We start from the raw sequence: 25,204 nt of genomic DNA, 5'->3' as shown, positions 1-25,204 counted from the left end.
CCCAGAACTCCCACTGTCATACTGTCTTTAATGCAACGTGGCCTTCTGGGATCAGTCATTAAATGACGTGATTGTCTGGTGAACTTATTTAATACGGCGTAATCTTTTGGTGCTGCTTTGGAATCTCATTTTTTCTCTTTGGCATGCTCCTTTTCCTTTCTGCTGGTCTGACTTCCTGGCCTTCTTTTGTAATGTCCCATCTTGACCTGGATAGGTACGTCCGACTTACATGGAGTGCAAGTTCTCCTTGGATCGTTAAGGGGCTTTGTGGGCCTAGGCATGTTTCTCGGGCTTTCTGGAGTGAAGGGTACCTACCTGATGCCTGGTCTGGGCTGGTCTTTCATGTGGAGCTCTGTCCATTGGCGAAAAGCCCCCCAACACTGGTATTAATAACCCAGCCTGTGAGCAGGCCATTAACCCAACCCATCTAGTCGCAAAATTAGGGGAAGATCTGTCCAGGATGATAGGAAAACGACTAACAATCTAATATACGATTAAGTTCTTTTCACCCAGTCCCTAAAAGACATAAATGGGATCGAATTACATGATATCTTATTTACCACACGACGATAAAAAAGTTGGTCATGAGAAAGAATACCCGAAGCCTCAATTAAGTAGATCTGCAGATAGATTCCATCAGAAACTAAGCAATATTAAGCCCTGCCTACAAATTAAGTACAGGACTATAAGCATATGGAACGAGTCATCTCAGCACGAGAAATCCTGTACTCGCGCATGCAATATAAAAGCAAAGTTTCGCAGCACATACTGACGGCCTAATAAGATCATGTATGTTTCTGGTAAAGGGAGAGTACGTGATTTGTTTACTTGGTGTTTGCTATTGATCTTCATCCAATTTCTAATTCAATTTAGAAGCTAATTGGTTCTGGATTAACAACATTGACCACGTAATAATAAATAAAAAGATGTAATCACGGTATTCCTCAACGACGAGAAAGATGTAATCACGGTATTCTTTCGCGACAAGCAAGATTTATCAATAAAATTGGATACTGTTTTCTTAACCAAAAAAAAAAAAAAAGGAGAAATTTAGTAAAAGCAAAAGATGTATACGGATGTTTGATTATTCTTGTTCAATACTTCCACTCCAATTCTTAATAGCCTGCTCCACTGTTTCTTTCACCACTTCAGCATCAATGCTACTTTCGGCTTGTTCTTCATTCTGAAAGAAAAAATATCGGCACTCTTACTTCGCTAGTTAAAGAGAAAATACACACACACACACAGAGTACATGCAGAGTTAACGAGCCCGGTATAAGTATGTCTTAGACATAAATTTATTGACAGCTTACTTCTCCTCCAACTGCTTGTAACTGGAAATTATCTGCACAAGAAACCCTAGCTTCCAGAACATTAAGACCCAGTTCTTCAAAGGCTTCCAGTATGGAGACGAGCAGGCCTGGGCAACTTTTCTCTGATAACACCTTTATTAGGAATCCCTTGTCTAGGGTTTCCACCGTAGCCTGTGGAAACAGAACTCAAGATAAATTACTAGGTAGGTATATAAGGCAAATAAAAATGTTAAAAGTAAGAAGAAGAAGAAGATCAAGAATGTGAATCGGAAGTGGTTGGGGTGGGGGAGAAGAAAGAGGAGATGCTAGAATATACCACAGGCAACGGATTTTGGTCTCTTGAGGTCTGTTGATCACTCGTTATATCTTGATTCAATCTCTCCACTTTCTGTTTTAGCTCTTCGATGTACTTTGATGCATCTACTAGGATTGAGGTCTCGTTAAGCTGCCAAGCATGCAAAAGTACCGTAACTCGTGATTTAGCGAAAATTTTATTTTCCTTCACGATGGAATTAACTTAAGTATTGCAAATGTCCCAGAAGATTGATATTTTAAAAAAAAATCGTTATCTCGGTTGCTGATATCAATACCCGTACTTGTTTTATATATGATTACATCTAGCTAGCTAGCTAGGAACTAATTTAACTACTTACCTATATTAATGCATCTAGAAACTCTTATATATAGTTCTCTAAACTGTGTCATCAGCGACAAATAACAAAAAATAGAGACAACATAAGAAGAAACTACTCTGATATAAAAGGACCTAATCCGTGAAAATAGGTAAGAAGAAATTAAGCAATGGAAGCAAGGCCTGAGAAAAGAATGCAGGAAATTACAGCATGAGAGTTGGTAATGGAACGAAGTAGTTGCAGCTTCTCATGCAGAGCTGCCCTCTTGTGCTCCCTAGAAACCATGGGTAGTTTACTTCTCTTTATCCTTCTTTCAGCTCTCTATTTCTCTTCCTATGATATCTGCAAAGCTCCGAGGCTGTTTAAATGAAGGGGATGAGCTCTCAAATCGATACGATCTCCTGTTCGCTTCCCACATGACTGCATCAGTTTCTTCACAACTAGATACAAAACTACATGAGCTGAACTTACCAAACCACCCTTTTGATAATTGTTTGAAAAAACTAGAAATGTCTTTTCTTGTATTTTTTTAATGAAAAAATTAGAAAGGGAGGAGTACTGAGTCCAAAGGTGATATGACCTTCGTGGTCCCATTGCAAATTGCGAAACCCAAGAGGTGACATTAAGAAAAGAAATTTTAGATCAAGAGACTTACAAAAATTATAAATTGATTTGTGTGATATGTTGAATTTATTTGATAGAATCGCCTTCCAACACCGAATTTGATCTATCTATCTATCTATCTATATTAATATATGTATATATGTGTGTGTTTTAATTAAACCATCTGAGAGTAACGGACATATTATAACAGTCTACCATCTCCAAGAGTGGTGAAAGAAGAAAAGAAGATTTTCCTTGGTGAAAATCATTGTTCATTTCTTAAAATAACCATATATTTCTGTAGCCACTTTGGGTTGGGTTTGAAAACTGCATGCGGGGAAAAAAAAAAAAAAAGGATTGGTAGTATTTTCCTTCGTAAGCTAACGAATTAACATATCATGCTTCAGATGTTTTACAGTACGACTGCTGCCTTGGAAATGTTGTCTATTTTTATATAGAAGTATCAAGTCAAGGTTTTGTACAGATTTAGATAGTTTGTTACTAGCTAATGTTATCAACTATAAATAGAAGTCTTTCAAAAAAAAAAAAAACTATAAATAGAAGAGAATCACGAAAAGATCAGTGAATCCACGCACTGCAAATTCATATATATGCATGCAGTATGCATTTGCATCAGGCAAAAACAAAAAAATCTCAGCGCATGAATTGATTAAAATTGAAATTAAAGCCGAGCAAGGAGTCAGCGTTTTTTTCTTCAATTTTTTCCAGGGGCAGAGCTAGGGAATTGTGAGGTTGGCATAACTTGACGAGAGGGGAGGGAACGGAGGGAATCGAAATTAGCTCGTGACGGTGGATGAGGGAGGGAGGGAAATTGGCCATCGAAAGAAGTGAAGAGGAAGCAACAAAAGGGATGTTTAGTTGTGATTTTGGAATGCCTCCAAACAGTCCTCACGGGGCCTTTAGCCTCCAGCCCTCCTGATCTCTCACAAGCCGTCATCCTTATTTTGTCCTCTCTCTCTCTAGTACTCCTTCTCATCTATATAACGTTATAATTGATGTTGATCTTATTTTCTTGGAAATTGAAACAACAATTTAGCTAGCTAGCTTGTTGCATTCCTAAATTTATTTTTATACGATAGAAATTAATTTATTAGAATATATTATTTTTATATTAAAATTTTTAAGAAAAGTTGAACTGTTTATTTTATTTTATATAAAAATTTTAAAAAAATTATAATGATTAAATAAGATAAGATGAAATGAAATGAAAAATTTTAAAAAATAAATAAATTATTAAAAATGTTTTGATAAATTAGAATATTGATTAGGTAAAAAAATGTGGTACAAGTAAATTTCGTTTCCAGAGAAAATGCATTTGCCTTTGATGATGTTTTTATCTTTTACGATCTTTTAAAGTATGCAAGCATGGTTGTACTTAACTTGCGGAAAATAAGTACTGTTTATCTATATCACAAATAGTGACGCCATAAACAACTGATCTATTAATGCATGCGTTACACTGTGTACTGTGTATGTATATAATGGATCGATGAATGTGAATGGTGGTCACATCAAGCGCTTTTAGGCTTTAAGAGTTTCCGGGCGGATTGGTCCGGCATGCATGCAGAAGATCGATCCAGTGCTACTGGTACCAAAATAGGGGCATCTCTGAAGAAGAGAGTATCACGAGATGTTATCAAACAGTTGATGCGCAAGTTTAGAGAGCTGGCTAGCTGCTCCTTATTGCTTGCAATATTGTCTCTATTCCACACGGACAAATCACGTACGTACCCACTCATATTCACATGTGTACCCAGTACCCATTAATCATTGCAACAAAACAATATATATTCTCCATACATATCCCTGCTCCAACCTTGTGATCTCTTGCTTTTTCATATATAATTAATAATAAAACAGTTACGTACCCGGCCATCCTTGATTTTCAGATTCTAGATCACTATTACGTCCAAGCAGCTAGCTAGCTAAATTTTCCGGCCTTTAATTTCCAGGCCACTACTATATATGTACCTTATTTTCCTGATCAAATATCGATCGCTAATTTCCATGCTCATGATCATGTATTAAATTAGACGTTTATGATGATGATTAGTCTCCTGTTTTCCTAATATATATATATATATAGAGTAATGATGGTGGTGATGATGCGCATATATATATATAGAGTAGTATTTTCCATATTGTACAATGTTCTTGATTTATTTTCATTCAGCACTAATTTCGTAAAGACAACTTACAATTTCTTGAACAATCGTGCATTTCCTTTTCCTGAACTCTTGGATACTGTATCCAAATCAACATGCAATTTCATATCTAGACCTTTCCGAACTTCTTTTTATTGGAATTGGGAGTCTGAGACAAAATCCCAACTAATTTCAGAGTTATACAAGTTTTCAGTAAAAAGTACTTTTCCGCGGGTAATGCAGCGAGTAATGTTTTGTACGTCGATTTTCACTTGTTTTTCAAGGACTTTGAAGTTTAGATATATGACATTCCACCAGTACGTCATATCACCCACATGCCTCGCTCTGATCTGAAAGACTACTTACTGCTTGTATATTCTGTTGAAATCAACCCAAGTGTAAGTGTGAGTGTGAAATGAGTTTGGGTTTGCAGCCACCAACTCATGCTCACCCACCACCACCCACCACCACCTACCATAGTTAGGCCACCCACCCTCTCCCAAGTCAGAAGAAGCTGCAACAGGTGGGCTGCTCTTCTCCTATAAATAGAAGAGAGCTCTGAAGATAAAATGCAGTGGGTAAAAGAGAGGAAGAGGAACGTGAGAGAGAGAAATAGAATTTTGTAGAGTGTTTTGTAAATCTCGTACAAATTCTATAAAAGAGGCTCCAGTGGACGTAAGCAATTTGCTGAACCACTTTAAAATTGTTTTGTGTGATTTTTGGACAGACCAGAGGCACAACAATTGGTATCAGAGCTCTGGTTCGAGCTGTCCGAAAATTCAAGTTGTTCAAAATCAATTTTTGACAACTCCAGGGTGTTCCTCGAGTTGAGACGAATCCGTTGCCGCAAACGGAATCGAAAACGGAGGTCGGAGTAGCTCACACGCGCCCCTAGAAGGTACGCGCGTGTCCTGCTGTCATCCACGCGCCCCCACGCGCGTCGGAGGAAGAAGACGACTGAACTACACGCGCCCACGCGCCCACGCGCTCCAGAGGTTGAAGACGCGTGGCAGACACGCGCCTCACGCGCTCCCACGCGCCCTACAAAGGTTCAGCGCGTGATATACACGCGCCTCACGCGCTCCCCACGCGCAGACAGTACTGTAGCACGTGTACTACACGCGCCTACTCGCCGCCCACGCGCACTGTTCAGCGCGTGCATCCCACGCTCCAGACAGATCACAACCGTCCGTTTTTCAGATCCAATTTCGGCTTGATCTAAGCCATTCGGAGTCCGATTTCAACAATCAAATAGTGCTTTCTTACTATTTGGATCGTTCCGGACTCATCCGTACGGTTAGAATTTTGAAATTTTGAGTCTAAATTTTTTAAAATTCAAATGGAAGGATCTGGAAGAGACAGGAGCTCTGAACATTCCAGTAGCTCGGGACGTCAGTCCACTGTGTCAAATGCCAAGTTTGAAGTTGAAAAGTTCGATGGAACAAGCAACTTCGGCATGTGGCAATGTGAAGTCATGGACGTGTTGATCCAACAAGAGTTGGATATTGCGTTGGGAGGAAAGCCAGATGATATGACTGATCAGGGTTGGAAGAAGCTTAGTACTCAAGCTTGTAGTACAATCCGATTATGCCTTACCAAAGAACAAAAGTATTTTGTCATGAGAGAGACAGATGCTAGGGTACTTTGGCAGAAATTGGAGGATAAATTCATGAAGAAGAGCATTGAGAGCCGTTTGCACTTGAAGAAGAAGCTTTTCAGATTCCAATTTCGTGAAGGTATTTCAATGTCTGAACATCTGAATAATTATAATCAAATTCTTGCTGATTTGTTAAACTTGGATGTTAAAATCGAAGATGAAGATAAGGCTTTACTACTGTTGAATTCCTTGCCTGATACATATGAGCATTTAATTACTACTCTATTGTATGGGAAGGAAAAGATTAGTTTTGAAGATGTATCTAGCTCTTTAATTAGCAATGAGTACCGGAGAAAAGATAAACAGGTACATCAAGATACATCAAGTGAAGCGCTAACAGCAAGGGGGAGACCACAGTCAAGGTATCCCGGAAGGAGGAAAGGTTTTCATTCGAAAACTCGAGCCACATCGCGTGGTTCATCAGTCGGCAGAAAACTCGCCAGAGATGAGTGTTCCTTTTGTCACAACAAAGGACACTGGAAGAAGGATTGTCCCAACCGGAAGGGACAACAGCAGAATCAACCCAACACAGCCAATGTCGTGGACAGAGATGACGAGTCAGATTTTGCCTTGGCAAGTTCATCATCCATTTGTCGTTCCGATGAATGGATTATGGATTCCGGATGTACCTATCATATGTGTCCCAATCGGGACTGGTTTACTGATTTCACAAAGATTGATGGTGGAGCAGTACTTATGAGCAATGATAGTGCCTGTAAGACTCAAGGAGTAGGTAGCATTCGGTTAAAGCTGCATGATGGCAGCGTCAAGACTCTGACAGAAGTTCGGTACGTTCCGGACTTGCGGAAGAATCTCATCTCACTGGGATCTCTGGATTCAAAGGGATTCAGAATCGCCATTGAAGATGGAACTCTCAAAGTACTAATGGGAGTTCGGGTGGCAATGAAGGGTTTGAGGCGAGGAAACTTGTACTTCTTGCAAGGAAGTACTGTTGATGGAAGAGCTTCCACAGGCTGTGAGAAGCTAGATGAGACTGATGCCGACACCACCAGTCTTTGGCATATGCGTATGGGACACGCAGGAGAAAAAGCTTTGCAAACACTGGTGAAGCAAGGCTTACTCAAAGGTGCCAAGACATGTAAACTGTCTTTCTGTGAGCACTGTGTATTGGGGAAGCAGAGGCGGATCAAGTTTGGAACCGCAGTACACAATACACAGGGAATTCTTGACTATGTGCATTCCGATGTTTGGGGACCTACCCAAAATGCATCTTTGGGAGGTAAACATTGGTTTGTAACTTTTGTTGATGATTATTCTCGTCGTGTGTGGGTGTATACGATGAAGAACAAAGATGAAGTGCTGAAAATCTTCCTTGATTGGAAGAAAATGGTTGAGACTCAGACCGGCAGGAAGATCAAGCGGCTCAGATCTGATAATGGAGGTGAGTACACTTCAGACCCCTTCATGGAAGTATGCCGGAGAGAGGGAATTGTCAGACATTTCACGGTACGAGGTACACCGCAGCAGAACGGTGTGGCAGAACGAATGAATCGTACTTTATTAGAGAAAGTGCGATGTATGTTGCTGAATGCTGGATTCAGTAAACAATTTTGGGCTGAAGCTGTGACCTATGCCTGTCACCTCATTAACCGACTACCAGCAGCTGCCAATAATGGGAAGACGCCCATTGAAGTGTGGAGAGGTAAACATGCTACTGATTATGATTTTTTACACATTTTCGGATGTCCTGCTTACTATCATGCTAAAGAAAGTAAGCTTGATCCTAGAGCCAAGAAAGCAAAATTCTTGGGCTTTAGTATCGGTGTAAAAGGGTATAGACTCTGGTGTGTAGAGTCCAAAAAGGTAATCATCAGTAGAGATGTTACATTCAACGAATCTGAGATGCTTAAGTCACATAAGCATAAAGATTCTAGTGAAGGCAGCAGTAATGGCGAAACATTAGATGATTCGCAGAGTGTGGAGTTTATTACTTCAAAGAAGTTGGGAAAGCATGGACAAGATGAGGTTGATAATCCAGTCATAGTACCTCCAAGTCAACCTGAGTCAATAGCAACCAACAGACCGAGACGAGAGAAACGTGTACCGATACGTTATTCAGACTATGTGACATATGCATTACCAGCTGAAGGGGGTGAGATCCCAACCACTTACAGAGAAGCCGTACAGTCCAGTGAACAAGTTGAATGGACAAAGGCGATGAATGAAGAGATGCAGTCTCTTCACCAGAACCAGACTTGGGAGCTTGTGCCGCTTCCAAAAGGAAAGAAGACAATTGGCTGTAAGTGGATCTTCAATCAGAAAGATGATCAAGCTGCTAAAAATGGAGTGAGATACAAAGCTAGGTTGGTAGCCAAGGGCTACGCTCAGACAGAGGGAATTGACTACAGTGAAGTATTCTCTCCTGTTGTGAAACATTCATCCATTCGGATATTGTTAGCTTTGGTTGCACAATATGATCTTGAGTTAGCACAGCTTGATGTGAAGACAGCTTTCTTACATGGTGATCTGGAAGAGGAGATTTATCTGTCTCAACCAGAAGGATTCAAAGAAGCTAGCAAAGAGAATTGGGTATGCAGTCTGAAGAAGTCTCTCTATGGCTTGAAGCAGTCACCTCGACAATGGTACAAGCGTTTCGACCGCTTTATGTTGGATCTGAAATACACTCGTTGCCAATACGATCATTGTGTATATTTCAGAAAACTTGCAAATGGATCTTTCATTTATTTGCTTTTATATGTAGATGATATGTTAATTGCATGTAAAAGCAAGGGGGAGATAGATCGCTTAAAAACTCAGTTAAGTAATGAGTTTGAAATGAAAGATCTAGGAGAAGCACGAAGAATACTGGGAATGGAGATCAGCAGAGATAGGGTGAAAGGTATAGTTCACCTTACTCAGAAACAGTATCTGAAGAGAATACTGCAACGATTCAACATCGACTCGAAGACGAAGCCGGTGAGTACTCCTATGGCCCCATATTTCAAGCTCAGTGCATTGCAGTCTCCTAAAACCGATGAAGAGCGAGACTACATGAAGAATGTACCATATGCAAGTGTTGTTGGAAGCTTAATGTATGCCATGGTGTGTACACGACCTGATATCTCCCAGGCCGTTAGCTTGGTTAGTCGCTATATGCATAATCCTGGAAAGGTTCATTGGCATGCGGCTAAGTGGATTCTACGGTATATTGCGGGGACCGTAGATGTTGGTTTGAGGTTTGAGAAGAGTGAAGATAGTCTAGTAACTGGATATGTTGACTCAGACTATGCAGGTGATCTTGACAAACGTCGATCGACAACTGGTTATGTGTTCACTATGGCTGGAGGACCAGTTAGTTGGCGATCAACTTTGCAGTCAACAATTGCACTATCATCAACTGAGGCTGAATACATGGCTGTAACAGAAGCCGTGAAAGAAGCTATTTGGTTACAGGGATTGGTAACAGATTTGGGCTTTGAGCAGCAAGAGGTTACCGTTTACTGTGACAGTCAGAGTGCAATTCATTTGGCCAAGAATCAAGTATATCACTCTCGAACAAAACATATAGATGTCAGATTTCACTTTGTACGTGAAATATTGGAAGAAGATGACATCAAACTTCAGAAGATTGGCACTGAAGATAATCCAGCAGATATGTTGACGAAGGTCGTCACAGGGATCAAGTTCCAACACTGTTTGGACTTGATCAGTATTGAACACTGCTGAGCACCCTCGGGTGCATTGGAGCGTATTCGATAGCAGAAGTCTCTCATGTCAAAGAATGTGGTGCATTCATTTGAAGAATGAATCAGTTTGTAAGCATCCTGGTATGGCACACTTGGGTGGAGGGGGTGATTGTTGAAATCAACCCAAGTGTAAGTGTGAGTGTGAAATGAGTTTGGGTTTGCAGCCACCAACTCATGCTCACCCACCACCACCCACCACCACCTACCATAGTTAGGCCACCCACCCTCTCCCAAGTCAGAAGAAGCTGCAACAGGTGGGCTGCTCTTCTCCTATAAATAGAAGAGAGCTCTGAAGATAAAATGCAGTGGGTAAAAGAGAGGAAGAGGAACGTGAGAGAGAGAAATAGAATTTTGTAGAGTGTTTTGTAAATCTCGTACAAATTCTATAAAAGAGGCTCCAGTGGACGTAAGCAATTTGCTGAACCACTTTAAAATTGTTTTGTGTGATTTTTGGACAGACCAGAGGCACAACATATTCTTTGTTATTAATCTATGTAATGTTATCTTGTTTGGGAAAAAAAAATCAACATTTATTTCTCTTTTTTAGCCCGCATGATACTGTATATTATCAATTGCAAAGTTACTAATATAACCGTACGGAGTTATTCTATTTGCAAGCCGTTGTAGATCAGGATATATATATATATACAGCCACTAACATTACAAGATTTGACTTGTAAGAATTAAATTCTCAAATTTTTTCTAAATTCAAATCCTTACATAGCAACGATATATACAGATGATGTGTCAAACAAACCGGCTTGCAAATAGAGTTTTTCTAATTACCATATTCAGCATTTACCCTTAATATTTATTGTTCTTTGGCTATTATATATATATATATATATATATTCTTTTTTTTTTCTTATTATAATAATAAAAACTATTCTTTTGCAGGAAGAAGTATAGAAGTGTCGTTCTTGAGGTATGCTAGCAAAACTCACGTGATGAATCGCACTTTGGGAAAGTACATTGATCACATGCACATATGAGACCGTGAACAAATACATGAATAAAAGTATAAATTAAGTTAGTGATAAATGCCTATGCGCAGAGAGAGAGAGAGAGAGAGAGAGGGAGAGAGTTCTAATTTGTTGGCCATTTTCTTTTTGGCAATATCAAAGAATATTCTTCAAGGATAGTATATATAAGCAACAAAGACAAGATCGAAGTTTGGCTCGTGTGTGTGTGTGTGTGTGTCTATATATATATATATATATATATAAGATATGTATAAGGAGAAGGCCAGAGAAGCTGGTCGATGATTTATAAACAGACTGATCATGACAACGACAATTAAAGTTGAAATATATAATATAAGTGAATGACAAATTAAATACAACGTTCCTAGCACCACCAAATAGAAAAATATAACATATATAATGATCAAATTATTGATATTCAGCTATCTGCATGCATCCTAGCTTATATATATATATATATATGATGATGATGATGATGATGATGATGATGATATTGATACAATTAGTTGTTTTTATAAGAAGAGAAGTCATTATCATGCAGCAAATTCCCTCTCTCTCACGCACGAGTGAGTACGCACTCGCTGCTAGCTTAGATATATATAGAATTTGAATAAAGAGGTCGCTATCCATCGGTTGTCACCGTTAGAATTCTAGGCGTCATCAAATGCATGCTACAAACTGGTTTGTTGTCATAACCCCTGTTGCGTACTGCACAGCGAGGACCGTGCATCCAAACAAATTAATCAGCCTCACACTTGGGACAGCTATATTACTTCCGTCTTTTTCTTCGCCCTAAATTCTTCTTTGACGAATGGAATTGCTAATAAATTCAGTATATATAGGCTTGATTTGTATTCTTCTAATCTGGGTTTGCTATATATCTACATTATTAGAATTTCTTCTATATATATATATATACATGACGGGTTTGTTTCAAACATTAAATCAATTAAGCTAGCTCAGATAACTCAGATAATCCCCATGCATCGGTATATATATATATATATATACATGCATGACTTGTGTGTTTAGGATTGTGAACAGACAAATTAATCACGAATACGGTGAACTCGATCCACGATATATATGTTCATCGCAGCGTGGATACCCCGAATTGTGACAAAAAGGGATTGCACATGCATGTGGCGTCGGTTGCAGCCATCGATCGAAGGCGAAATTATTTCAACTACAAATTATTTATAATTAGGAGTACACATACAGTACTGACAATTGGTAGTAATTAAAAATATAGGGATGCATATCACAACACACGGGATGCCCCTTACTTGTCCCTTACTCGATCCATACATGTAATGTGAATTAATGAGGGCAAAACCCACCCGCGAAAACAACCAAAAATCACACACGGGCACAGGAGACAGACCCTCCCTGATCATGGGCCATATATATCAACAAGACATATCAGAGAAGGAGTTTTCAGTTGCTGCGTCTCTTTGTTGAGTTTTGGATATATAGTGCATGAAAGGCAGCGATTTTTGCATTTCAGCCTGATCATTTGTAAAAGAGTTTTTGAGTTTCTGCAGTATTATTTTAGACTTTCAAGCGTTTTGGAAAATGACCTTTCTCCAATTTTCTTACAATAGGCCTTCTGTTCGATTTGTACACAAGGTTGTAAAAGTACATCAAAAACGACATAAAATCATTTGGCCAGATAGACAAAGCTAGCTACGCTGACTCCTAGCTAATATCTGTATTTTTTTTTTTTTCTAATCAATTAGCTTGAGTATAATATAGAAGAAATAATTATGCTAAGAGTCCTTCTATACAACCTCCTCCTGTAGCTCAACCTCCGCACTCCAGCCCACGTGGCTCTTTTTTTTTTTTTTGAGAAAAAAAAATCTGGAAACGTACATTTTTTATCCTTTTTGGTTGATTTCAAATTCTCACCCCCTGGCGTGCTGTTTCACTTCTTCATTCCCTTCCTCCGCATTCTCTCCCCAACTCCCTCCACTCGTCTCCTTTCGCCGGCCTGACCATCACTCTGAAACCGTGTATGACTCGGTGCCATTAACGACGCAGTTGCTGCAGGTAACAGCAGCAATCTCTTTTACGTCCGTCGTTGTTAGTCCAGTACTACATGGATTAGAGAAGTCCCAGTCCTTCTTCCCCAAAATTTTGAATAAATCATGTAAAGCTTGAACTGTAAATTAAACTCCACAATTATATATTAGGCAAACCCAACTAATAAAATTCACTCCTGGATTAACAGACTATATATATATGTCAATCGATAAAAGTAAAAAATAAAAAAATAAAAAGGCTTTGATATATCTGTGTGTGTATCCCTTCGTCATTGGGTAGTATAAGGGCTCTGGAAGCAAACGTTGCAAAGCAAACCATCATGACGGTTGGAGCAAGAAGAAGTTGAACAAGAAACATATTTATTTTCCAATGAAAAATACCATGAACCATTGAACGACTTCACAACATACCCAATTAGCAAATGAAAGGAAGGACCTTTGTGAGAGAGAGAGAGAGAGAGAGAGAGAGAGAGAGAGAGAGAGAGAGAGAGAGAGAGAGAGAGAGAGAGAGAGAGAGAGAGAGAGAGAGAGAGAGAGAGAGAGAGAGAGCTGGGGAAAGGGGGAGGAGAGGGAGAGAGGATGAAAAGGGGAAGACGAGAAAATGAAGCAAAATGGCAAAAATGACAGTCTCTGGGCTGGCAACAGTACTTGTAAATGTGGGTAGGAAGGCGAGTGAGAAGTATGAGAGAAGTGGACGACTAAACCGTGATTTAGGTGAAGAACCGGGTTTGACACGTCAGGAGTGTGGAGTGCGACTCACAAACCGGAGGCTGGGTAGACTTTTTCTTATGCTAATGAGTGCTTGTTCCGTACTGGTTTAATTAGCTATATCTTCTCAAATTGTTGGCGATATTAATTGCATAATTATTTTCACGATCAAAGACACTTCCAATCTACTGTTAAGAGCAAATTATCGATCTGTACATTACCTGATGCAGTTTATATTGTTCCATTTAAGAGCATTCCCATTAGTTTCTTTAAATTTTAGCTAATAACGCAAGAATTTATATTTTTTCATTTCATTTAAATTCAATCTCTACATTAGATTATTTATTTACTCTATATATAATAATAAAATATTATTAATCTAATATTTTTTTTATTTTATTTATTGTTATTACATTTTATAATTCTACCAATTAAATGTTAATAATATTTATATTTTAAATATTAAATTTTCATTATATTTTAATTAATTTAATTTATTTGCTTAGAATGATAAACTAGTATTTTAATGTTTGATGAAGTAACTGTAATTAGCTATATTTAGTGAAGCACTATAACTAAAATCTAAATTATTTTAGAAATGTTCGTCCAATGTGAAGTCATTTTGGCACACATTATCTAAATTTTGACCTTCCTTCAACTTTAATCAAATCAATGAGATGCTCTTATCACTCGCTTGATTTTAGATGACTTTTGATGGTACAAAACTTAGGGATGACAGAATTGGCGTTGGGCCATTGGGCTTGTCGGCCCATTTAAACCCATCTCCAGTTCCACCATTGAAGCTGGTTGTCAAAGCAAAAATAAATAAATAAATGATGATACGACTCCTTTAAATCTTATAACTCAAGGGAAATATGAAATTATTTTCTTTGCGTTCCCGCTTTAAGTACCCCTCATTTTTATTTTAAAAGAAATAAGATAAAGAATATCTTTTGTTTTCTTTTTTATTTTATTTTTTTGGCTTCAGAGACCCACAAGGATCGAGACTCGAGTCCTATTTACCGCCGATCAGTCTAGAGACTCTAAACTGGTTTTGAAGTTTTCTTCATTTCATAGTCATCGATCCACTTTCGCAAAAGGGAACGTACGTAGTGTTAGTCATTGAATTCTGTTTTAGGAAGAACATTTGCTTTTATCCAGTTTTTAGCACTTGGGGTCCCAAAAGGGGTGTGGGACAGTCTGGAATCTAACAAAGAAGAAAAATTCTATTTTTGGCATCATTAAGTAACGAGTAAAATTTAATTTATAAGATTTAAATTTTAAAATTTCTTCCAAATCAAATTAGGTGATGTAAACACTTTATTAAATATGCTCTACACACTTAATAAAGATATCACGCAGGACTTTTAATTAAGTTCTAATAACTCATCAAAATTCTAACAGCCAGAAATAATTTACATATATGTATCTTCTCAGATCTTGGCCCTAATGCAAATTCAAGAGATCAAGCAAGCTGATGGATTAGATCTTGTCTGACCTTCCAACGGCGTTCTCTTTTATTTTATTATTCTCTCTTTCTTCAGCTCTTGCTAGCCACCGTGTGCTTGTATATCTTCAAAAAGCTTTCTTGATTTCCAAGAAATGATACCATAACCTTGATGACCTATTTAACTTGTTTTCTATCTTGCAGAAAGATCATGAAGCTTATAGCTCGAAATTGCAAACACGGAACGACAAAGTTCTTGAGATTCCTAATTAGTTCTATGCTTTTATGTTGTATACCAAGCATTTACTTTTCCTACACTTTCTTTTGATCAAGCTGTAGTTAAGATAAAAAAAATAAAAAAATAAAAGCTGTAGTTAAGATGGCGGGACATTATCCAAATCTCCCCTCTCAGAACTTCGTTTTGGAAAAAGTACCAGGACTAAGTAACGACCCTTTTGCAAACGCTCCGGAGATGGCATATGGGGTTCCCTGTTGTCGAAAATGGCTTTTGTGTCCCTTATGAGGTGGAGTTGACTGTCAAAAAGAAACATCATGGACTCTTTGCTCCAACTTCCAGAAAAAGAGAGTCCTGCGTGACTCCATCGCCATCCTATCCTCACAAAGCGCCAGAAGGTTAATCTCTACTCTGTGTGTGTGTGTGTGTGTTGTGACTTCACGTTTACATGCGATTGTTACATCCTAGTGGAATTCATATGCATTCATGGAAGCTGACTTCCTAGCATTTTGTAAAATGTAACTAGGTGCTGACACCCCATCACCGATGGATAGTACATAGAGGAGAAAGCTCAGAGCGAGAAGATCTCTTATCCAGCGTGCAGCGTTCAAACCTCATTCCTATGACACAGCTTCATGTCTTCTTGGCAAGTAATATTGATAAAGATATCTGCAATTTCCAGGTTGTTGGGTGCTGCTCTTCTCGGTCTTTGAGAGTTTACAGGGGTGATACAGTGATTGCAGAGGTACTAGCAGGATGGGTTCCATTTTTCATATGAATCGTGTTTTTGAAATTTGGTTTTAATTCCCTTCACTTATCATTTGCAACCACGAAATAACCCCTTTTTTTTATGTGACTACATATACAGTTAACTCACAACTTCAAACGGGGAAGCTGCTGCAGAAGCAAAGAATGCTTCAGAATAAAACTCTATCCTGGTGCGGACGATGCATTCGTTGTGGCACTAAGTGTGATCCTTAAGGAGAATGCCACGCACGTCTCTTTTCAATTGCATTGTTGGCATCTGTGAACTAAATTGTATTCGGGTATCCTTGTAAAATTGTGTTGTATGATTTACGTTTTTTAACCACCTTGTTACCTAAAATATAGCTCCCAAGCGTTTGTTTATTTTTATTTTTTATATGTTTTTCTTCACCCTTGCTTAGAAAAGGAAGGCTAAATCGTATGATAAAAGGGAAAATTTCAGAAATTACTCTCAAGACTCTTAACTCTCGAGTGTACTCATAAACCTTAGTATAGAATGTGTACACCATCCATCTTTTTAGATTTAATAGCTAGCAGTATGCATGTGTTCTATGGCAAAACAGCTTAAAGAATTAATGAACTTTTCAAAGCTAGTTTTAGAGGCCGCGCTAGACTTGTAAAGTGGAAAGAGCTCATGTTTATAGAGAGGTAAGGTCATCGACCGTCCACCTTCCAGGATCACAAGCTCTTTTAGAGGCTAAATTTTAACCTCATCATGGTGACAGTCCTCGCTTGAATCTCAATTTGGTCGTTAGCATTCATCTAGCGGTTGAAAGACGCGAGGCAAATAATTTTAGAATTACATAATTTAACTCTTAAGATTTTAAATATGGGTAATGAATGCATTTCAATCTTCTTTAAATGTGCTCGCCTGCATTTCCATTAAAACGGGCAGACAGCAAAATTTGAAGAATACATGACTTAAACTAAAAGCTTAATTTTTGGGAGGACTATGACTTGTTTCCAAAGAAATTGTAGATATTGGTGGAAATGGCAACTGTGCTCGTTACTACCGCCAGGATTACCATTATCGCTGCCATAATCCTATCCCTTCTTGTTGATATACCATGAACATCCCTGAGAGCAACAGCACCAGGGAAGATGAAGGCTAGGGAGACTGCAGAGGTTGATCCAAGGAACTGGAAAAAGTACCATATATTGGGGATGGCAATTGCTGCCAGGTAAGAGATGGCTAGCAGAACGAGGTTGAGGGATACAAATCTTTTGTTGTCCGTTGCCAAAAGTGGCTTCTTAGGGAAAAGGAACTCATCTATGTTTGCCCTCAACGAGAAGTTCAAAAGAGGAAACACGAACAGGACGTGCAGTGCATAGCTCAACCGAACCATGTCATTTAGCAATGAACCAATTGCTGAACCTGAACTTTGATCAAAATTGACTAGTATATCTGGCATTATTGATTCCCCGAACAATAAGTACCCAAATAGGCCAATGGCAAGGTAGATGGCCGCACAAAGTACGAGTGATATTCGAACTGCCCTGATCATATCAGAAGGCTTGCCCAGCTCAAAGCCAATTGGGTGAACTGCATGCATCCATTAAAAGGCTTTTTTGTGTCAAACTCGGGAAAAAACTACTGCTTACAGCAAGAAATAAAGCCATGCGCGCACTAATTAATAGCAATGCTCCCTATTCGATCTGTTGATCTTACCGTTGAAATGGAATGTGAAGGCTGTCACAATAACTGGGACAGCGGTGAAAAGGTCAAAGAAGGAGACTTGGTTGTCCAAGTGAGGTAGCAGTCTCGGGCTCTTTGTTTTCCCTTCCAGGAGCGCAATGATTGCCATCACAGAACTTACGCCAACAAACACCACTGCAAGTAGCATCGATATTGCTGAACTGAACTTCAATGATTCTGGAAACAAAGAAGTTAGTAGAGTAAGAACATGTCAGATCATCAAAAATCAAATATTTCCAACCATAAATGTCTACTTGCATAGCCTATGCTGCAAGCATGCAGTTCATTATTAAAAATACATGTTCCGACTAATGATAATTAACTGCATTGGAAGATCTATATATAGCGGCATCAAGCTAGCAACATATATACTCAAATGTGCTTCTGCCTAAAAGTCAAATTAATAATTTTCAATTAATTAACTTGTTGCTAATTGGAATGAATTATGGAGTTCACTGACCTATTCGCCTTAAGAGGACCAATGGAAGCAAGATGAAGCCAACGGTAACAAGCAGAGCAAATTCGCGGGAGTTCCACCAATGAATGCCAAACCATTGTTGCAAAATGCCAAGATGCGTTACTCCTTCAGGCTGACTTCCACAGAGTACGTCCCCTACAGACAAAACAATAAAATAAAAATCCTGCTCATGATCATCATGCTTTAAACCTAATTTCTCTTTTATTTTTTGTACAACCTTTTTATTTTTATTTAAAAAAAAAAAAAGATAAAAAATCTTATGGCCTTTTCATATATACAGACCATGAAATTAAACAGCAAGGGTAGCCAAACTAAATAAAAAGAGTAGATCCCTATAAATAAATTATTATCAGATACCTTTTTTTTTCCCTAAGCTATTATCAGATACTTAGAATCGAAGGGTGCTATAGTAAAACTCAAAACACAGCAACTTCACGAAGTTGTTGCTTGGAAGCGAACACCCCGTGACGCTTCCAAACATCCCACGACAACAAGTGCAGAGCCTCCCACGAAAACTCAGCTCTTCCAACCAATCATTCACCTCAGAATTAACAATCTGGCCCTAACCATAACTTATTTTAAAAAATAATTAAACAAATAACTTGTTCTGGGTTTCCTAGAATCAAGGCTGAATATTTGAGATATCGTTAAAAGTGCTCAACATATATACCACAGATCTATCTTAACAGGTAGCAAACACTAGATGGATGGCAATCCAATACTAAAAACAAAACAAAAACAAGCTTGCTAATAGAAGTACTGGATGCTCACCGATAATAATCAGGTACATGATCAAACACCCAAGATTAGTAATCATGACACACATTTGGGTGGCCACCGATCCTGCCTGACCAAAAGACTCCCTCATGATACCGGCATAAGTTCTCGCGTTTCCCGAGTGTGTAAACCTCATTAGAAACTCCACCGAGACATCAGCCAGCAGAGCAATAGCCCCGATCAGCAAAAATGCTGGAATAACACCAAGGACCTTAAGCGTGGCCGGAATGGACATGATACCAGCACCGATTATGCTCGTTGATACGTTGAACACTGCCCCCGAAACCGATGCGTGCCTTATCTTTGGCTTGTGCTCTGGTAGGAGTGGCACGTGTATTGCTGCCGGAGACATGATCTGATCCAGAAGATGGGATTTCCCGAGTAGCAAGCTAGGAAGAGGTTTTTGTTTGTTTTAGGTGGTTGTCTTCTTGTACATGATTTAGGAATTTAATCGCTATATAAGTTTACAAGGCGGCTTTGCGTTAGGTGGTGGTCCAATTTACCAAAATCCCCATTAGGATAGCGGAATATGATTGGGTTGAAGAAGGTAGAAGAGAGGGTAAGATGGGAATTAAAATTGAAAGAAGTATGATGGCAGTTCTGAATGATAAAAGGCAGCTCGGACTCGGAGTGGCTTGCGATGCGAAGATCGGAGTCATGTTCAGATAAACAGCTATGGAGACGTTAAAAATGTAGGGGGACGCAAAAGAGGGTTATGTGCATTGCACCTGATGATTTTTCCATTTTGTTTTGATTTTAAATGTGCCAAAAATCAAAGGTTTGGGGCCAGTCATATCTGGCATGTTCCACTAATCCATCATTTGGTCTTTCAATTTCATTTATTTTTAACATTTTCCAATTTCCAACTCGAATTTGACAACGAATCCTGGGTTTGATTTATAATTTATTTCTTCCCTTTTCTTTTTTCAGTTAATGAAATTGTTAGGATGAGACCGGCCCAAACCTTTTAGATGGGCTCATTGGGCTTTGAACTTTACTCCTAGTATTCCAAACCCAACCGAACCCAAGACTACAAAAGCCGAAAGGCACTCCCTTTCTTGTTGCAATCAAGCCTGACTTTGACGGAAATAATTTTTCCATTCCATAATTCTCTCCCTCTTTGATCTTCTCTGTCCCGACTCGGAGAAAAATCTCAGTATTATCAAATGGGGGATCAGATTGCAAGAGCAGAGGAGTTCCAGAAGAAAGCAGAAAAGAAGCTCAATGGCTGGGGTTTGTTCGGTTCCAAATATGAAGACGCCGCCGATCTCTTCGATAAATCTGCCAATTCCTTCAAGCTCGCCAAATCCTGTACAATTTTAACTAATATATCATACAATAATTTTTTCTTCTTTTTTTCCTCTGCTTGTTTACCGGTAAAGAATCGGGGAAAAAATAATAGGAATGGAAAGTTTTGATCTTTGTGACAAATTGGTCGTATTTCAAGTTTACTCCATTAACCCATTAATTTTTTTCGTTGGCGATGGTAATGATCCAATTTTGGACATTAATCATTGATTTTCCTTTATTTTTTGGGAAAATTTTGATTTTTGTATTCTTTTTTTAAAACTTAAGGTGGGCTAGTGTGTCTTGTTTTGTTCTAATCAGGAATGACACTGTGTTAGGTCTGATATGCTGTGCCTATCTACTTGGTTGGTTCTTAGTGGCAAGCTTGGATATTGATTTAGAATTGGGAATATTTGATTGATTGGATTAGGGTGGGCGATATGGCTTTTGAATGATTTGAAAGTTAGATAAATTGGCTTTTAGATGTAAATTTTGATGGGATTAAGTTTGGAAATGATACTTAGGACTAAATCATAACTTTTTGCGAAGAATTTGGCAAATGTGCTAAAACATTTCACATTTTGTCCAGTTTTTGTGAAGATACCTCAATTTAATTGAAGGAAATCAAAATTATTAATTCACGTGGGTTTAATCCAGGGAATGGTTCTTAAACCATTTTTCATGTTAAAAAACTTACTTCCAGTCTATCTTGTTGGCCTCTCACGGACGATCTCAGTTATTCAAAAGATGTTTCCTTTACCTTTTCGCTGAGAAGGATCTCTGATCAACATGGTTCTGTTGGGATAATGGGAATCCAAGAATGAAATCGTTCCGTAGAATCCCAAGGGGTTGGGGTTGTCTTAAGTGGTAAGGACTTTAGTCTTGGGGGCATGCTCCCTTCAAGTCTAAGGTTTGAACCAATAATTTCTAGGGGCCATCACATTGTGTGAGTTTCCCTTTATAATACCCAAGGTGCACTTGTGAAAAATTCATTGCCAGGGGCTTGTGCACTCCTGGGATTAGTCCTTATTTTGTTCTTGGACATCCGGTGCCAAAAAAAAACCAATCGCTAGATTTAATCTTGTCGTCATTGCATGCCCATGTTAGGGGCTGCTGATCCCTTCAAATATGGGTTTTTTTCAGGGGATAAGGCTGGTTCAACATATGTGAAATTGGCAAACTGTCATTTGAAGGTAATTACTTTTGGATTTTTGGGATTAAGCACTGTTATTTTTATATTACTTTGGCTGCTATGTGGCAATCTCATTCCATTCGTGTGTGCTTTTAGTTGGAAAGCAAACATGAGGCCGCCCAAGCATATGTCGATGCTGCTCATAGCTATAAGAAAGCATCTGGAAATGGTATGTATGGTTTTTCCTTTATATATTGCTTTTATATCTGTATTATCTGCTAATATCTCTCTTTCAATTGAATATAAGACATTATTGTGGTAAAATTCTTTTCTTAATGCAGAGGCCATATCGTGCTTAGAGCAGGCGGTAAATCTGTTTTGTGAAATTGGACGGCTCAGCATGGCTGCGAGATACCTAAAAGTACATTTTTTCCTTGGCATTATTAGCGATTTTACCGTTTCCTTGGAGATGCTGATTTAAAATAATTTCCTACTTTTCATGTTATTTTGAAATCTCCCATTTTTGGTTGTATTGCCGTGCAGTTCCTTTTTCATTTCTATCCCCTGTTGAAATAATCTCAAGCCTTCTAGAAATGAAAGAAAGAATGGTTTTGGAGGGCTCTTGATGACTATGTTTACGTGGAATACCTTTTTGGGACCATTCTAGAGATGATGTAATAATAAACATAAAATACATTTGTTGAATTTGGGAAATCTTTTCTCTACACAGGAAATTGCTGAATTGTACGAGTCTGAACAGAACATTGAGCAGGCTATTGTTTACTTTGAAAAGTCAGCGGACTTTTTCGAAAATGAGGAAGTAACAACTTCTGCCAACCAGTGCAAGCAGAAAGTTGCACAATTTGCTGCTCAACTAGAACAGTAAGCCTAGCAACTCTCCTAAAAATATTTCTCTTTTTGATGAGTCAAAAAAAAAAAAAAAAAATGGTTAGTATTTTACTCTTGGGATGCCATATTGTAATAAACTTTGTATGGGACTGCTCTATCGCACCCTGCATGTTTGTGTGTATAGAATTTTGTTGCTGAACATTGTTTGGTGTGAGAAACAAGAACAGTCAGAGATGGCTTTTTTTTTTTTTTTTTTTTTTTTTTTTTTTTTTATCTCAGTCAGTCAGAAAGGGCTTCTCTGAACATGATCCCAAGGATTTTCACAACCTGATGCACTTTATAATTTAACTTCAGGAAAATTTATGTATTTTACTCTTGGTATTGTGCTACTGGAGTATCAGGAAAAATTATTATCATCTGCAAAGTGAAAACTTCATCATTCATTTCTATGTATGCTTATTTGGAAGGGTTTGGTTGTGTAAAGGATCATAAGAACTTAACTTGAGATCTGTTAGCTGTCAACCAAATATAAGTGATCTCGATGCTTTCACTTTGATAAGGCTGCAACTAGTTTATAATTCTGCTACTATCCTTTCGATGTGTTTAATTTTCTTGTAATGGTTAGTGGTTTTTGCACAGGTTTTTTTATAAGGACTGTAGTTGGAAATGATTATTATTTATCATCAGATATGTCCTTGTTCACCTACACTTGGTCCCCCCCTCCCCCAACCCAAAAAAAACACCTTTTCTGATACCCTTTCATTTATTATCATTGATGGGGATATGGATAGTTTGCTTTTGATATTTCTACAGATATCAGAAGTCGATTCAGATTTATGAAGAGATAGCACGACATTCGCTCAATAATAACTTGCTGAAGTATGGAGTGAAAGGGCATCTTCTTAATGCTGGCATTTGCCAACTCTGCAAAGGTGACGTTGTAGCCATTACCAATGCATTAGAGCGATACCAGGTCTGAATTTGTCCTTGGTTCATTATCGCAACATTCAACCGTTTGGTTCAGTGAACTGTACCCAGGCTGCATTTACTTTTGCAGGAATTGGATCCAACGTTTTCTGGAACACGCGAATACAGATTCTTAGTGGTGGGTTATAAACTTTTTATTATATTTATTTTCTATTGTATTCTTTAGGTGCCTTTCTTTGTGTTGACTGCATAGTTTGAATTGTTGATGTAATCTTTTTTATAGTCAATCCTTTTTGTTCATTAGGGTAAGGTGCCATTTATAGCAACATATCTACCTTATTTACATTGTGATATATAATATATTTTTTATTTAAGTGTGATCTTTGTTTTCTTGAGATGATTCTTGACAAAGAAGCTTGTATCTTTGTGCCAGGATATTGCTGCTGCAATTGACGAAGAAGACATTGTGAAGTTTACTGATGTTGTCAAAGAATTTGACAGCATGACTCCACTGGTACAACTCCCTTCATTATTGAAATTATGATTCCATTAGAAACTCAATTAAAGTTCAAAAGTGACTTGTCAAAAAAAAAAAAAGCTTGAAAGCTGATTACTTTAAATTGATTTTGTCAGAGTTGATATGGAATGACGTTTAAATTCAGGATATAATTTTTGTTGCAAGGTTACCTAGGGAGCAAGGGGGTAAAACACCTCACTTACTATTTGAATTTTTCTCTACGCACTGGGGTGTCTCCAAAATTCCAAATGCAGAAATAAAAACTGTTAAAACATGATGTATTGAGAATGGATTGGGTTGACCACTAATGATACAATGTAGTTGAGTATTATTATTTTTTTAATTCAGCAGCTAGAATTAAAATCCATGGATGAAGAGATCCTAAATTATATAAACGGAATAATTGACCCGAGGCACATTATGGATTCCTACTTCCTTTTTGGAATTCTTTTTTGAATTGTGTCTCAAAAGTGATTTTAACATCTGTTCTTGACCTCATCTATAAGATAGTGTAGATCTTTTCTTTTCGTTTTTTGGTTTGCCGTTCATTGGAAGAAGAGTTTTGCTACATACAGGCACAGTTGCGCACTAATCTATGTACCAATTCTGATTTATTCATACTTAAAATTTAAATTAATACTGTTTTTAATAAAATCTACTTTTTGACCAATCACATCACATTGGTATACAGATTAGTGCATAATTATACTTGCAACTATATTTTTCCTTGGAAGAAATTGTTTGTATCTCATTTTCTTGATGCTGTTTTACCTAAACTACCCCTGTAGGATTCTTGGAAGACAACCCTTCTGTTGAGGGTGAAGGAAAAGCTGAAGGCGAAAGAACTGGAAGAAGATGATCTTACCTAAAATTTTATATGTCAAAGTTTGGTTTTCGCATTTGGTCTTGATGATTACACTATTGTATTCTGTGATTGTGTCCGGTTACTTTTCCTTCCTTTACAATGGCTAGCTTTGTATTTTAATCCGAGTGTTTATACATAAGTTTGTGGTACGTGTTTATAATTCGGGTATGGCCTCCCTCGTTGCTCTATTGTTGGTTTTCATGCTACCTTTCATTTCGGAAAATAATAAAACTGTAAAATGGTGGTAACAATTTAAATTATGAAATTAAGCTGACTGACTGACAACCAAAACCTGATTATGTACCTGTTCATAGCGCATACGGTGGGCTTGACATTGATGTTGATGATGGAGACTGGCTCACAATTTCTGATGGGATGGGGCTAGAACCACCACTAGGTTAAAAAATATATATATATTT

General features: G+C 38.1%; 3 protein-coding genes across 3 annotated transcripts; 1 reads left to right on the top strand and 2 right to left on the bottom strand.

Annotated features, from left to right (window-relative positions):
* Nucleotides 1-847: 847 nt before the first annotated feature.
* LOC122292465 lies at nucleotides 848-2,362 on the bottom strand. Its single transcript, XM_043100844.1, has 4 exons — nucleotides 2,153-2,362; nucleotides 1,630-1,758; nucleotides 1,314-1,484; nucleotides 848-1,183 (listed from the first exon to the last, which is right to left on the bottom strand). The coding sequence occupies exons 1-4, from the start codon at nucleotides 2,228-2,230 to the stop codon at nucleotides 1,085-1,087; spliced, it is 477 nt and encodes a 158-aa protein (XP_042956778.1). The 5' UTR covers nucleotides 2,231-2,362; the 3' UTR covers nucleotides 848-1,084.
* A 14,716-nt stretch (nucleotides 2,363-17,078) lies between these two features.
* On the bottom strand, nucleotides 17,079-19,848 carry LOC122292438 (amino acid transporter AVT6C). Its single transcript, XM_043100798.1, has 4 exons — nucleotides 19,203-19,848; nucleotides 18,414-18,566; nucleotides 17,927-18,130; nucleotides 17,079-17,800 (listed from the first exon to the last, which is right to left on the bottom strand). The coding sequence occupies exons 1-4, from the start codon at nucleotides 19,558-19,560 to the stop codon at nucleotides 17,208-17,210; spliced, it is 1,308 nt and encodes a 435-aa protein (XP_042956732.1). The 5' UTR covers nucleotides 19,561-19,848; the 3' UTR covers nucleotides 17,079-17,207.
* Nucleotides 19,849-20,264: 416 nt separating this feature from the next.
* LOC122292447 (alpha-soluble NSF attachment protein 2-like) lies at nucleotides 20,265-24,973 on the top strand. The gene is made up of 9 exons (XM_043100810.1): nucleotides 20,265-20,519; nucleotides 21,639-21,688; nucleotides 21,784-21,856; nucleotides 21,969-22,048; nucleotides 22,358-22,509; nucleotides 23,290-23,449; nucleotides 23,534-23,581; nucleotides 23,837-23,917; nucleotides 24,709-24,973. Exons 1-9 carry the CDS (start codon nucleotides 20,375-20,377, stop codon nucleotides 24,787-24,789), a joined length of 870 nt encoding a protein of 289 aa, XP_042956744.1. The 5' UTR covers nucleotides 20,265-20,374; the 3' UTR covers nucleotides 24,790-24,973.
* Nucleotides 24,974-25,204: the final 231 nt, after the last annotated feature.

Source organism: Carya illinoinensis, chromosome 1, assembly GCF_018687715.1.
Source record: "Carya illinoinensis cultivar Pawnee chromosome 1, C.illinoinensisPawnee_v1, whole genome shotgun sequence".
NCBI classification, from domain to species: domain Eukaryota; kingdom Viridiplantae; phylum Streptophyta; class Magnoliopsida; order Fagales; family Juglandaceae; genus Carya; species Carya illinoinensis.
This window is presented reverse-complemented; position numbering and strand designations above follow the sequence as displayed.

Excerpts from the sequence above, each read along its gene's own strand:
- LOC122292465 (XM_043100844.1), bottom strand. The coding sequence starts at position 2,230 with ATGGTTTCTAGGGAGCACAAGAGGGCAGCTCTGCATGAGAAGCTGCAA. Across the intron at positions 1,759-2,152 it reads CCATTACCAACTCTCATGCT|CTTAACGAGACCTCAATCCT; the intron begins GTAATTTCCTGC and ends CATGCTTGGCAG. Across the intron at positions 1,485-1,629 it reads ACCAAAATCCGTTGCCTGTG|GCTACGGTGGAAACCCTAGA; the intron begins GTATATTCTAGC and ends CTGTTTCCACAG.
- LOC122292438 (XM_043100798.1), bottom strand. The coding sequence starts at position 19,560 with ATGTCTCCGGCAGCAATACACGTGCCACTCCTACCAGAGCACAAGCCA. Across the intron at positions 18,567-19,202 it reads CATGTACCTGATTATTATCG|GGGACGTACTCTGTGGAAGT; the intron begins GTGAGCATCCAG and ends TTTTGTCTGTAG. Across the intron at positions 17,801-17,926 it reads CTTCACATTCCATTTCAACG|TTCACCCAATTGGCTTTGAG; the intron begins GTAAGATCAACA and ends GGATGCATGCAG.
- LOC122292447 (XM_043100810.1), top strand. The coding sequence starts at position 20,375 with ATGGGGGATCAGATTGCAAGAGCAGAGGAGTTCCAGAAGAAAGCAGAA. Across the intron at positions 22,510-23,289 it reads TTTGCTGCTCAACTAGAACA|ATATCAGAAGTCGATTCAGA; the intron begins GTAAGCCTAGCA and ends ATATTTCTACAG. Across the intron at positions 23,582-23,836 it reads GCGAATACAGATTCTTAGTG|GATATTGCTGCTGCAATTGA; the intron begins GTGGGTTATAAA and ends TCTTTGTGCCAG.